The sequence below is a fragment of the Tachypleus tridentatus genome, chromosome 1 (assembly GCF_004210375.1).
Source record: "Tachypleus tridentatus isolate NWPU-2018 chromosome 1, ASM421037v1, whole genome shotgun sequence".
Lineage (NCBI taxonomy): Eukaryota > Metazoa > Arthropoda > Merostomata > Xiphosura > Limulidae > Tachypleus > Tachypleus tridentatus.
The window spans coordinates 85,372,980-85,388,017 of NC_134825.1; the positions used below are offsets into that span (position 1 = coordinate 85,372,980).

At 36.6% G+C, this 15,038-nt stretch overlaps 1 protein-coding gene across 4 annotated transcripts in view; it reads left to right on the plus strand.

Annotated features, from left to right (window-relative positions):
• Positions 1-3,027: 3,027 nt before the first annotated feature.
• The window catches only part of LOC143254287 (inactive tyrosine-protein kinase 7-like), a 77,238-nt gene continuing 65,227 nt past the window's right edge, over positions 3,028-15,038 (plus strand). For 2 of the 4 annotated variants that reach the window (XM_076509214.1, XM_076509223.1), the window contains exon 1: positions 3,029-3,288. In XM_076509214.1, the coding sequence (XP_076365329.1) occupies positions 3,240-3,288 (49 nt within the window). In that variant the 5' untranslated portion in view covers positions 3,029-3,239. Of the gene's footprint in view, positions 3,289-15,038 lie in introns of all 4 variants that reach the window. The other 2 variants (XM_076509230.1, XM_076509203.1) reach the window with 2 other exon arrangements.

Below are 15,038 nucleotides of genomic sequence, written 5' to 3' on the forward strand. Positions count from 1 at the left end.
AATTTTTGTAGGAAAGACTGCTCTAAAATTAAACATATTGTCTGAAAGCACTCAACGATCTTTTGTACTGGCAAATCTGGTGATTCAACAGTGACGTGAATAAGAAACACGTCCTAACGAGAATAGTATTATTGTTCTATGTATATAATGCTATGTTTTATCGGTCTGAAACATTTTTTTACTTTTACAGATTTCTTTCACCTTCATTTAGATTTCTACACTACAGAAAAGACAACTTCTTTCTTAAAATATAGTTTCTTCGCATGCCTTTTAAAAAGATAAATTAAGGTTTTTTCACATCGTTCCAGTCTCTTTCTTTCTCACAACTCAGAAATCAGATAATGTTAATTTACTCCGTGAAACATTTCGTGAGTGAACTTCCTAAATTCTACGAATCCTTCCTGATTTCTGTGTGAAATCTGTGTGCATAATAATACCACAATATACGCATAATGATTAATGGACAGTACTATTGTAAATCAATAAATAATAGACATTTTACAACTATATGTGAAAACCTACATAGATAAAGCTAATGAGCAACATTTAGCTACACAGGTTGTTACATTTATTGTTTGCATGTTCGCGCAAAGCTGCTCGACGGCTATCTTCTCCAGCTGTTCATAATTTTCAGGTAATATATCAAAGGAATTATTTGTTTGTTGATTTTCCCTAAATGTTACTCAGGTTCTATCTGTGCTACCCGTCCCTAAATTACAAGTGTTAGACTAAAGGGAAAAAAGGAAGGTAGTTAGCCAACACCACCCACCGTCAATTCTTGGATTACAGTTTTACCAACGAAAAGTGGGGTTTATCGTATTTTTATCGCACCTCTACGACTGAAAAGAGAAGAATGGTTTGGTGGCGAGTCGTATAATACACGTTACATTAATCAAATGATTTTAATTGATAAAATTAGTTACCTATGGTCATTTAGATATCTTAGAACAGAAGAAATAACATATTCTCGATTTCTTTATATAGTCAGTTTGCTTTGTACTCCAGGAATAACTTTTACACGGGCAAATTAAGAACCCGTAGATTTTCATAATTCTGGAAGCATATGGCGTACTTTTTACTGTACTCAGTCTTACACAGTCTTAAAGAAAACAACAAAAACTATTTGTTTCTTACTGTTTTTAGTCAGTAAGATCTAAATTATCAAAAGGATCAACTCGTGTGATTTGCTTGTATTTTTGTCTGCATGAGCCATGAACTAGGTTCAGTGTATTGTTTGTTTGTTTTGAATTTCGCGCAAAGCTACTCGAGGGCTATCTGCGCTAGCAGTCCCTAATTTAGCAGTGTAAGACTAGAGGGAAGGCAGCTAGTCATCACCACCCATCGCCAACTCTTGGGCTAGTCTTTCACCAATGAATAGTGGGATTGACCGTCCCATTATAACGCCTCCATGGTTGAAAGGGCGAGCATGTTTTGTGCGACCGGGATTCGAACCCGCGACCCTTGGATTACGAGTTGAACGCCTTAACACGCTTGGCGACGCCAGGCCAGGTTCAATGACTTCGTTTTTGTGTCAAATTCCAGCAAAATCTTTTCCAATTTATGCATTATTTATGTTCAAGAATGTTGAATAAATAGTCACAACCTGAAATGTATTATATTGAACTTAATTCAAAACTGCTTTCCTTTCTCTGGCTGCTGACGTTAATCATCTGAAAAATTAGTTAACGACGCCCCACACCTCCTTATTAGTTTGAGCAAGATACTTGTTGAGCCCTTTCAAGAGCAACTTGCTGTTGAAGATTTTTTATTTTATTTTAACCTCTCTATATGTGGTGTGCATGTACATACTGACTTTTAAATTAGTCTGTATACATTTCCAACTCCAGAGACTTCCTCTATCTAAGAGCCTTCATAGGTCGTCAAATTTAAAGGTACTTAAATGTTCAATGTTTAAAAAAATCGAGCTGATCCCTGACGAAAAGCTTTAAAATTTAATTTCACACAAAAAAGATTAATACGAGCTCAGTGTCTTTTTATTATATAAAACATGCTACGTAGCAAGTCATATTTTGTATAATACGAGGTATGTAGCAAATGAAATTCATGCTTTAGTATTTATCAGTGCCGAGTATGACCCGGACATAGTGCACCAAATCATGAAACTCGTGGTCTGTGGTTTGCTTCTCGGAAGCTTGAAAGAAATTCCCGCCCCACCAAACATGCTCATCCTTTCAGCCGTGAGAATGTTATATACGTGACGGTCAATCCTACTATACGTTAGTAAAAAAATAGCTCAAAAGTTGGCGGTGAATGGTTGGTGACTAGCTGTCTTCCCTCCAGACTTTCTTTGCCAAATCAGGGACGGCTAGAGCAGATAGACCTCATGTAGCTTTGGGCAAAATTTAAAAAAACTTACAAAACAATGCCCGAAAGAAAAAATAACGCTTCGCATTTGGGGGATTCGATTAGACCAGCCCAAGACTTTGCGGTGGTTACTGTCGGCTACCTTTTATCCAGTCAATAACTTAGCATACTTAAATTATCTTTAAAAGGAAAATACACGTAATTAAAACAAACTAATAGTTTTGTGTTATTTCATTAAAATAATAAAATACGGATACACGTGTATAGCTCAACCTTTACCTCGATGTTACTGTTTTTAAGCAGCAGTTAAATACAAAACAAATACATGCTATGCAGGACTCATAAATACACAAATTCCGCGAATATTATAAAGTAATGTATTAAAATATTTCTTTGCAACAAAAAGTATATGATATAGTAGAGAATTCGTGTGATACATTTTATAAGCTACATTAAATAATCAGTTATAATTGTAGTCGTAACTGACATAAAAAACAGGGAAACACGCGAGAGTTGAATCTTTGACAAATTTGTAAAAGTAAAACATTGGATGCTAACAATATTTACTCACCGAAAATCGGTTTCTTTATAGTTAAAAAACATAGTACCCTTAAATATTGTAATAGAGCCTTTTTATGTTATTAGCACATAATACTGATGTCGTGTTATATTTTGTCGCGTAGACATACAAGCATCCAAGTGTAAGGAAGTACACTACACTTGACATTGAGCATGTGCTACAAACGAAACAACGCCGAAATGGCACTACGGTAGTAGGGAAGACCTTATTCGTTCGGTGATGGCGTCCGGCTTCTCAGTAGGTGACTGACAGAAAGAAACGTGAATTTTTTTTTTAATCTGTTCACTGGATTTGCCATACGACAAACACCAACACTTGAAACTACACTTCAAACATGAGCTTGTGTTCATGTTTCGCTTTTGTAACCATGTTCATGTTTTTAGGTAAGTGGATTTCACATCAAAGAACAATTCAAATTCTAGTTCCACTTTGTCGAGATTAGTTGATTCCTAACCTGTAGATTTTCCAGTTCTTGTGTATTCCAGATCCTGTACCGTATCAGGTACAATTTTGTGTTTCTTGTTGTTATTAAAATATTTTTAACTTTGCTATTTTAGCGTATAATGTGTTTGTTCTATGAGTTGATGTACAAACAACAAATAGATTCTATGTTTTCAGATTAGCTTCCCAGTATTTCTGTAAAATGAAAATGAAAAAAATCTGAATTTTTGTCAAAACCAGTCAACATCGAACAATATAGGACCAAACTTATGTTCCTGCTGTAATCAAAACTAAAGATGGTTCAAAAAGATATTTGGTCATCTGTTCGTAGTAATATCATGATTAAGTTTTGTGAGCACTTTAATTAGGCATCACATGATTAAAAGTGCAATTGCCTTAGGCCTGAGAAACTGAATTTGTGGCTGAACGATATTAAATGTGATAAAGAGCCAGGCGAGATGTATTAGTTAGTATGATGGGCTGTATCTTGCACTGTCCAAAAGTCGGCCCTAAGATATATCGCAAAAAATTATTCCTCGTGTTATAAAAGTGAAAGTCAGTCCCACAATTCACTTAAGAGTAATCATTTAGGCGGTGTATGATCGTTTGCCCCCTCCAGGGTTAGCATGCATTTCTATGCCTGTACCTTGGGGTCGCTGGCCTGGACGTCTAGCCATTGTGGTGCTGTTCACGTTTAAATACTAAACAGAGTCAGAAATTAAACATCTTTGTGTTTCCCTTAAAACAACGTTTTATTGATGTAACGCAGATTGCCTTACTTAATGTATGTTGAAATTTAAGGTCAACCAAACTGCAAATATATATTTACATATATACGAGTTTTATTTAATAATTGTGTTTATGTTATGGTTGCATGCAAGGTTGAAGTCAATATAAAGGTGCTACTATCATTTAAATTCGCTGGATGCTCAATATTACAAAGTTATCCCACATTAGCGATACGTTATTCACAATATGATGCAAACGAATAAATCAGATTAAGCCTCAAATTGGTTATTTTAGATATAACTTTTATTTTTCAGACATACAGAGGTTCTTTGGAATCGTTATTTGGATCGACACGAATATTGTATGTGTTAACTGTATCGGGAATAAGTGCGCGCGCCCGTAGATAAACCTCAGACTATTGTTCACTTACAATCAGAAAGATTGAATAGGTATAAAAAATATTGAGCAGATAAAATTGGCCAAAAGCTTATTTTTGATATGTTCCATACTTGATAAAAGGCCCCCACCCCAGTGGCACAGCAAGATGTCTACGGACTTAACGCTAGAAACTTGATTTCGATACCTGTGGTGATTAGAACACAGCCCATTGTGTCGCTTTGTGCTTAATTACAAACGAAGAATATAATCAAGTAAAATATTACAGAACCTGCTTAATTATTCTATTGTTAGTTTAAGTTCAAAGCTACACAATAGGTTATCCGTGCTATCCATCGCGGCTGTTTATTTAAGTTGTGGCTAAAATTTAAAAATCAGAAATCTTTGTTTTAAACGTAAAATTACCACATTGCTTCACCAAGTATTCATCTCAAAGTAGCAGAAACATGTTTGTGTTTCACTTCTTGTGTGGGGCATGTTCTAAGATTAGTATGTCCGAACTGAAATCTGAAGGTTCTTGGTCCTGAGTGCACTATAATAGGAGTGATGATCGAATACAACAATTTGGTCACACAAGAGTATCCCAAGAGTAGCGGTTGGTGCTATTCACTATTTTCCCTCTAACCTATTAAAGACATTGCTTTGATACATTTCAATACGTTTAGATAATATATACCGAAATAACTATGCAAGTAAAAAATACAACTTTTCTTAATGTAATGATTTTTAATTTATTAATTTTCCATATGAACTGTTTATCATATTCTTCTAACTGAACTTTTATACCTTACCAGTTATTATTTATGTTAGTTTCAGCTGTGTTCTAGTGTTCATCGTTTAAGATGTTTAATATCATCGAAATGTTATTTTAAATATCTCCTGAATGGGTCACCAAAACATTACAATACTCTGCAGTGTTAACTTTTATAACAATGTCTATGTAATGACTGAGTCACATGGTCTGGGAATGTCTGTAAATATCATAGTTGAAGGTTTGAATTTCTTGTTCTTCTTTTTTAATACATTACACTCAAAATGCAAAATAATAGTGTCAAAGAAATTCACTAATGTTACATAATTTCAAACGGAGTATGCGCTTTTATAAATATTATTAACTGGTAGTAATTGAAACAAAATCATAATTCTAGTGTAAACCATCTTATCATTATCTCCTGAAGCTAGTTTTTACCCAAATTTTGTATTCTTTTAAAAAAGCTTAAGTACAGGGTGAGACAGGAATAACCACCCAATGATAGATAACTAATAAATATTACAGTTGGACCTCATTATGTTTAGAACTTGATTATAAATACAACTTTCCTATGCGTATTTATAAACTACATTAAAAAGCAAACGAAAAAACAAGTAAAGAAAGTATTTTTTTCAAAAATGGAAATAAATGTAATGATGACTAACATCAATTCTTGAAAAGCAATGCAAAAAACGACAGTAAGAATGGCATTTGCATTATCCATAAATTATAGCACAGGCAATAATTTATATATAATTTATCGATATACATAGTTATTCAATCACAATTGAAAGTTATTTCCGTTAGTTACCCAATACTTGTGTAAAAGCAGACTGGTAATTACTTGTAACTATGTACACACCATTCCCAGTTTCGATCATGTTATAGAGAGTTTGTTCGTTTTTACTTGTAACTGTGTAGTTAGTATCTTAATTATCAATGTACTTACATGTAAACAAAGATAAAATCAAGCTTAAACCTGTTTCTTTCGTAAATTTTTACCTACATGAAAATCTAATTATTGCCTGAACTAGAAGTAGTTAATTAAATAACTACATTACCCAAATGGCATTGCACACTACAGTGTGTGTACCATCACTGTTTAGCACACATACACACTCACAGTGTGTACACACACCATAAATTAAAAGAATGCACACGTATGCCATTTTTTGCACACACTATTATGGTGTACACTCATACTAATGGTATATACATATTACATCACCAAAAATGAATGAACGGTGTAAAAAACAGTGTATGAACAATTGGGAAAATTATTTTTGAAAAACTGAAAGTGTAGGAATAAACGTGTCAAAAGTTTTAAACTTAGCTTACACAGGATCTGGGGGAAGAGAAGAAACAGTGATACTAGATTCGGTTAATGCGTCCCTCACAGCTGTATCTATCATGTTTGGATAATTTTCATCCCACTTTGTATCCCCCTTCTCTTGGAACTCAGAAAGTAAACAACTAACATTAACGACTAATTTTATAATTAGTTTGCCAAGAAAAACCTATTATACCAAATAAAACATGTTATCGTTGGAAACAAAGTATCCGGTTTGTAATTAAGCTGAGAAAACCTGAAATGTTACATTAAATATATTGTCTGTTTTTCTCCTTTGTTTTATTTCTCTGTACAACCTCATTGGGGGCGTGTTCATTATCTGGTCCGTGCCTACTTCATTTTTCTGTGTTTATTATATAATACAGCTTATGAGTGTAATAATGATTCTTCTACTTTTATATGGACAGTGACGAATCTATGATGTTGATAAACAGAAACTTCTTAAGATTATTTACCTTTGTATTTTAATCCACCAATATAGCTAATGTACAATATCCTGTTGTCTTCTCGTACAATTGCAAAAGGAAAGACAAACTAACAAACCCTAAAAGTTACGAGTCCCACAAATGTTTGATTCTTCTGATGTTGCATAACCAGACTTACTAACAGGTTAATCCTCATAGGTAATTGTATACAGGATATAAAGACTAAACGAAATAAGCATGGAATGGATATTGGACACGCCCTCTTGTGAGGATGTATATGGAGTAAGTTTTATTACACCATGCCCATTCCTACCTTGTTTCCTTACTTTTTTGTGCACCCATTCCAACGTTTTTATTTTTCTTCAAATATTTCTCTTCTAACTACTTTTGTCAATATAGTCCAGACCCGCATAACGATCAATGTGATATAACGGTTAATTCTTCATTACAGCCATTTTGGTTCGGTCCCAAATATTTCCTTCTATTTCTTGTTTGTAGAACATCCGTTATTGTGGGCACATGCATTGTGGTCACCTGTTTCCCAGTTCCAAGTAGTCTTTAAATTCAGTGCTGCGGCCACACTTGTAGATATTGTAAATTATGTGACCAATGACGTTCCCTAATCTTACTTGATACTTCACGCATTCACGATAAAACAAACAGTGTGTTTCACACTTTTTTAAACTTTGTCATTTGTAACACTTTTATTTAGAAATATTTGCACCTTAATTTCAAGTTTTGTCAATTTTCGCGACATTTTGAAATAAATATAGCTCTGCTCTCTCAGCCAGACCAATTACTTCTGTTCTGTTGACGGAAATGGTGGAAAATTGTTGTTTCATGACTTAAGTATAATTGTCACAAGGTATGACCACATGTTCACGTAAACAGCGTCATGCATTGACCTTTGATACTGTGTGGTACAAGGAGAAGTCATGGAGGTGATCATCATCCAGAATTTTACATTTATCTGTTAGTCAAAAATACAATAAATAATTTTATTTTTAGACAGTGAATTCAAAAATAGATATGTAAAGATGTTCTTTCTCAAATAGAAGCACAGAAAGGTGAGTGTTATGGGCGAATTGTAAGGGTATGTGCTGTGCCTTTGAATATTGTCTGATCCCAGAGTTGATCCCATACAGTGGCACCCGGTAATATGGCCATCTTGCTATGCGGTCATTAATTCCTTAGACCCACAGCTGACCGGATAAACGGAGATAGACTTTAGTTTTCGAGGAAGAATATTTGAAAAGTAAGATGGTCAAATAATGTAGATACAAAGAACAGAATGTTTCGATTTGAAGACAACTTTGATATTTTTCATGGAAGTGAAAACCTTTAAGAAGAATGCTCAAGAAGCAACGTCACAAAAACCACGCCAAAGTCAATTGGAGTAACATCGTCACGTAGAAAGGGAAGGTTGTGGTTACAAACCAGAACTGTCAGACCAAATATTAATTGTAATGAAGCTGGATACATATTCCGGGACTGTTAACAAGATAATAAACAAGAATTTGAGGTTGATGAAGGCTTGTAAACGAAAATTCACAAGTTTGTAGCCAAGCTCCATAATCATTGCCTATTTTCATGAGAAAGATGGTCAAATAAACAGAAATCTCAACAATCCTATTCGATCACATTCCTGTAAAGTCTCCTGGTGCAACTTGTATAGACTTTTGATCTACTTAAATACAGTCTTAGAATCCAGGACTCACCTACATGGACAGTTTGTAGAAATGTTCTCAAGATATGTGATGTTTAATTGACCTCAGTTCTTCCCAAAAGTTTATTTCAATGAAAATTCTTGTATTAGTTTACGGCGCATACTCATCATTGCACTAGTTGCAATCCACAACGTAGCACATTCAAGGACAACTAAGAACCTGAAAGGTTATTCTTTTAATGTTCAGTTAACCTACAGCAATATGGATGTCTTTATAAGTATGTGAAGTTACGCTAAAAAACTGTTGTATGTCATATAGTTTTCTTTTTTTTTTCTAAGATAGTATTCAGAAATTACTGAAAAGAAAAAGTATGGAAATACCTAACTTTAAGGTCGTGAAATAATTGAGCTAGAAAAAATCATAAAGAGTATTTACCTGTTAAAATGGACCAGACTCGAACCGAATTGTGGTTGTCAAAAACGAGCAGGAAATGGCATATTTATTATGACGTGACATTTGAAGCATAAGGTCTTAAAAACTATTTTAAATTCTATTAGAAAAGCTGACCAGACAAATAAAAATTAAACTGTTGACGAATATTAATATTAGAGTTGCATGATCGTCGGAAGGTTCACGATGATTTAAAATCATTACAAGCGTAAGCCACTCATACAAGTTATAATGAAGTTCCTGTGTTTAGAAGTTTCTACTGATTTAACACCAGATTTATTGAATGATTTTTTCTTAAACATAACATTATTACAGACATTGATCTTTACTTAACCCTGTAGTTAAATGTTAAATGCATATTTTTATGGGTGTTTTAACGTTGTTGTTTTACTTAGCTATTGGAGCCCGTCATGGCCAGGTGGTTAAGTCACTCGACTCCTTATCTGAGAGTCACGAGTTCGAATCCCCTCCTACACCAAACATGCTCGCCCTTTATAATGTGATGGTGAATCCCACTATTCGTTGGTAAAAGAGCAGCCCAAGAGTTGGCGATGGGTGGTGATTACTAGCTGCCTTTCCTCTAGTCACAAGTGCTAAATTAGGGACGGTTAGCGCAGATAGCTCTCGTGTATCTTTGCCCTAAAGTCTTATCTTACTTGTCTATTGAAGCCCGGCATGACCAGATAGTTATGGCACTCGACTCGTAATCTGAGGGTCGCGAGTTCGAATCCCCCTCATACCAAAGATGCTCGCCCCTTTTCAGCCATAGGGCGTTATAATGTGACTGTAAAAAGAGTAGCTTAAGAGTTGGCGGTGGGTGGTGATGACTGGCTGCCTTTCCTCTAGTCTTACACTGCTGAATTAGGGACGGCTAGCGCAGATAGCTCTCGTGTAGCTTTGCGCGAAATTCCAAAAACAAACAAATAAACTTATCTATTGTTGCATTTATATATACCAAACTGCTTCCAGTTACTTTCTCGTGTTTTTTTTTTAAATTATTAATTGTAAACTTTTTTGATATTATTTTGACTTATTTGTAATGATGAAGGGGTGTTACAGTTAATTATTAGAGAGATTGAGCATTTTGTTTCAACAGAAATTGATGAAGAAAAAACGCAAGAAAACCATTTGGTGTTAGTATTTAGAATTCACTAGAAATTAAAAGATCTTTCTACACAATCACTTCGGTGCTTATGTCGTCATATATGTTTTTAATTCCCATTGGTGCATCTATATTAATGTGTTTTTTTCCAGAAGTTTCAGCTTTCCACTCTAGGTTTTTTATTTACACGTTTTCATCATATTAAGTCACGAATACGTGACGAACTTAATGATTTCATTAAATACTCGTGGATTTGATTATCATTGCATACGCACAGGAGCGTCGAGAGTTAGGGCGATCCCCTGGGCAAACATCCTCACTGAGCCTACTTTCATTCTCTTTTTTTAACATTTTTACGAATTTATTAAAAAGAAGCTCCTACATTAGGACAGCAACGAGTTCATAAACAAGACAAACTTACAGCAGCAGTCTTTTTTAGCTCATAGTATAAGCGTACAAACGTTAATCAAGTAACAACAAATATCTATTAAAATCTATAAAGTACAAATATATATTAATTATTACTCAAATTATTAATTCAATCATTCTTAATGTATCAAGCACATGCATGCAAAGAAAAGACAAAATATTATTAAATAACAATATAACCTAAAGGTTTTTCACAGCAGCGTAATCAGGTTTCATTCGCCTGGACCCTGTGCCCCACCACTCTGTCGGCTAGCCTGCATATGCACTCAAATGACTTGAATAGATCTAGGAAATTAAAACAATGTTTAGAAATAGATTAATCTTAAGAGAACTGGAAACTAAGTAGTCCTGTTGTTGAAATATAAAGTGACATTTAGCAACGATTGATTATTATCTACTAAACTAAAGTTAGATGGGATGTTACATAATAAAATGATAGTATGGGTAATTCGTTTGTAATGAAACACAAAGTTATACAATGGGATATCTATTCTGTGCCTACCATTGATATCCCTCGGTATCCTCCTGTACGTGGTAAGGGGACTTCCCAAGGAAAGTTTTGTTCTTTCAGTTTATCTCCTCTGGGATTTAAACATCCACCCACGTGTTTGCCGTGCGTGGTGACCAGTGAAGGGGAAGAGAGAATCCTGGTGATTGAGAGGTCCAACCCGAAACACCACTTTGGCCTTGAATTCCTGTACATGGGCGGACTTGGGGTGGCCCTCCTAGGGTCAATCGGCTGGTCCACTTGGACTAGGATCAACCAAGTACTGATGCTGGTGTTTGGGTATAGTGCGCATGAAACTGGCATTGCTGCAGTGTCCTTGTTTGGCGTTGTAGTGCGCCCCCTCCTAGAACTCCATGGTGGTTGGGGTCAGTTGACACCGAAATATTCTTTTTTTTTATTATGAATCCTCCAAATAAAAACTTAAATAAAATAGTGAAAAAAACAGCCCCAAGGTAAACGACCACGTCTTGAAGATTCTGAGCAGCAATCTTCATTATCTGTAGCATCTGTTTACTTCATTTTCTTTTACTACATTTTCTTTTAGACAGATCTTTAGGGCAGATGTCTCCCTTTTTAATTTAGAAGGGACTTGCTGGCTTTCCTAAGTCAGTAAAGAAGCTTAGCTCTTTTGACATATTGGTGGAAACATCTACATTTTAATACAGTGGACTCCTCTTGCATTCAAAGGCGATTGAAGATATTGGGATTACGCCTCATGCAACTTTGAATTCGTCACGAAGAGTTATTACTGAGAGGGATTTGAAGAACATCCCCGAGTCAGAGATTTTTGCTGCTTTCTCCACACAAGAAGTTTCTGCAGTGAGGCATATCTCCACTTGCAAAGATGGAATTATGATGTTGACCAATGTCCTCATTTTAACATTTACATCAGCACGTCTATCTGCCACCATCAAGGCAAGTTATCTTAATTGTAGGACACGGCCATACATTCCAAACCTTCTCCAATGTTTCAATGTCAGCAGTTCGGTCACTCAAAGACGTCATGTTGTGGTTCCTTAACGTGTGCTCGTTGTGGTGGCAAGGACCATGATGCCTATAAGTGTGAAATGGACCCCAATTGGGTCAATTGCAATAGTTCTCACCCGTCCTATTTTCTTACTTGTCCTAAATGGTTGGAAGAAAAGAGATACAGCGGTTGAAAACGATTCATAACATTACTTATCCTGAAGCTCGAAGGTTGCTGTCCAACACTTTATCTCGGACGTGTTCTGCTGCACTTTGTTCCACTACTACAGTGAGAATACAGACACATCTTTCTGTACCTTCAAAAAATTCATTTTCAAAATAAATGAAAATTCTTTTGACCTCCATGGTTAAAAAAGTTGATGAATCAACTTCAACAGCCATCTCTTTCCCTTACATACACTCCAACAAATCCCAAGATTCACTTCCTTTGGTTTTGGGTACAGGCATTTCCTTGAATACGTCTTCTTCTCTCACCCCAAGATGCAAAACGATCATTTGTTCACGTTCTCAGCCACTGTAATCCTCTTCCAACAGCAAAGATCTGTCCAATCGACCCAGGGCAGGATCCATGGAGATCGATAGACCTCCCTCGAATAAAGACAGTAAAGAAGAAAGGTGTGGTCGTAAACAGAAGAATTACCCACCCAATTCGCCTACATGTAAATAAAAATGGCCACCTTGATACAATGGAACTTCTAATCTGGATGACATCAAAACACTGATTGCTTCCTATCATCCTGTATGTCTTTCCTTACACGAAAGATTTCTGAAACCTGCCGATACGGTCACCTTTCGGCGGTTTTATTTGTACAGAAATGGCAGGCTGTGTGATGCAAGAGTGCATGGAGGGGTGGCATTATTAATTAATCAGCATACGCCCACCCTGTCTTTGTCACTTGACATACCCTTGGAGGCCATAGCCATTCGTGTTTCCTTGGGTCATACTATCACTGTTTTTTCTCTCTACATGTTGCCTGGAGAGACATATGATCAATCAGACCTTGATGCTCTCATTGCAGAGTTGCCCTCTCCCGTTTTAATCCCAGGGGAACTTTAAATGGACATCATCCCCTCTAGGGAAGTACTGATATTGATAGGAGGGGTCGCTCAGTAGAGTGTATGCTCTCAGATTACAACCTTTCTCTTTTCAATACTGGTTCCTCTACTTATTCTCATGCACCTAGTCAGTCCTTTACTGCTATTGATCTCTCGACTTGCTCCCCTTCACTATTCTCCCATTTCTCATGGAGGATTGACAGTAATCCACGAAGCAGTGATCAATTTCCTATAATTGTGAGAGAGACTGGTCGTAGTCGATGCCACACGACTCGCGTGCCCCGGTGAAAGTTGGATCAGGCAAACTAGCCCTCTTTTATTGCTCTCACAGAATTTGATCCTGCCATCGTCTGTAAGCCATCAATTGACGACTGTGTGGCAGCAGTAACTGACTGTATTATACAAGCAGCTGCTCAATGTATTCCTAAAACCTCGACACATTTTCCACGATATTCTCGTCTGTGGTGTAATTCCACATACCACAAAGCACGGAAGACTCAAAAACGGGCCTGGAATACTTTCCATAGATATTCCACATTCTCAAAACGCATCGCTTTCCAGCTGGTCCATGCACATGCTCAGTGGGTAAAACGTCAAAACCGGAAGAAATCTTGGATTAAGTTCACAACCAACATATCTTCTACCACCAGTTCCAAAGTCATATGGGACAAGATTCGAAAGGTCAGTGAACAGTATAGTTTTGTTTCCCTCTCGATCCTGCTCTTTGATGGCCAGGAAGTAGTTGAATCCCGGAGAATCGCCAATACTTCAGGTGAAAGCTCTTGCCAGGTATCTAGCACTTCTGCTTCTTCCTCCACCTTCTTGGCCATCAAGACTCGGACAGAGCAATCACCCCTTTCCTTTCGAGCTGATTGTCTCTTTGGCTAAAATCGTCACTTTACACTGGTGGAACTCAAACTGGCTCTTCATTGGTCTGGCATTATATCAGTTCGACCAAGTTTTTAACAGGATCTGGCAGGAGAATGTTTTTCCTGATGCCTAGTGCAGGCTATTGTCCTACCTTTCTTTAAGACTGGGTAGGATCCCAAGATTCCTTTAAACTACCGTCCAATTGTTTTGACGAGCTGTCTCTGTAAGACCTTAGAGAGCAAGGTTAATGCTCGTCTTGTTTGGTTCCTCGAATCAAACAACCTCCTCTTGCCCACCCAGTGTGGGTTCCAATGACAGCACTTCATCCCGGACCACCTGATTCAACTTGAAAAATCAATCAGAGAAGCCTTTCTCAAATGACAATATCTTGTATCAATATTCTTTTACATTGAGAAGGCTTATGATACAACATGGAGATATGGCATTTTATAAGATCGTCATATATATGGGTTACGTGGCCATTTGCCCATTTTTATTAAACATTTTTAATGGACAAGAGATTTCAAGTTTGTGTGGGTTCGACACTTTCCCGTTCTTTTCTACATGAATTTGGAGTCCCTCAGGGTTGTGTTTTGAGTGTCACTTTTCAGTATAAAGATTAATGCCATCCCTGAACAACTCCCTCTCACTGTTGCAAACAGGCTCTATATCGACGACTTTCACATCTCATGTCAGTCGTCGAACATGAGGTATATTGAGCGGCAGCTACAAACTGTCCTCAATCATTTACTGAAGTGGACCACAGCAAAACGCTTTAACTTCTCTCTCTCTAAAACTGTTTGCATGCACTTTTGCTGCTGACGGGGTATTCACCCTGATCCTGAACTCCGTATCAATGAAGTTGTGCTGCCTGTAGTCCCTGATACAAAGTTCTTGGGGCTTATCTTTGACCATAAGCTGACCTTTGTACCACACATCAAGCAGCTATGGGTCAAAAGTACAAGGAACAC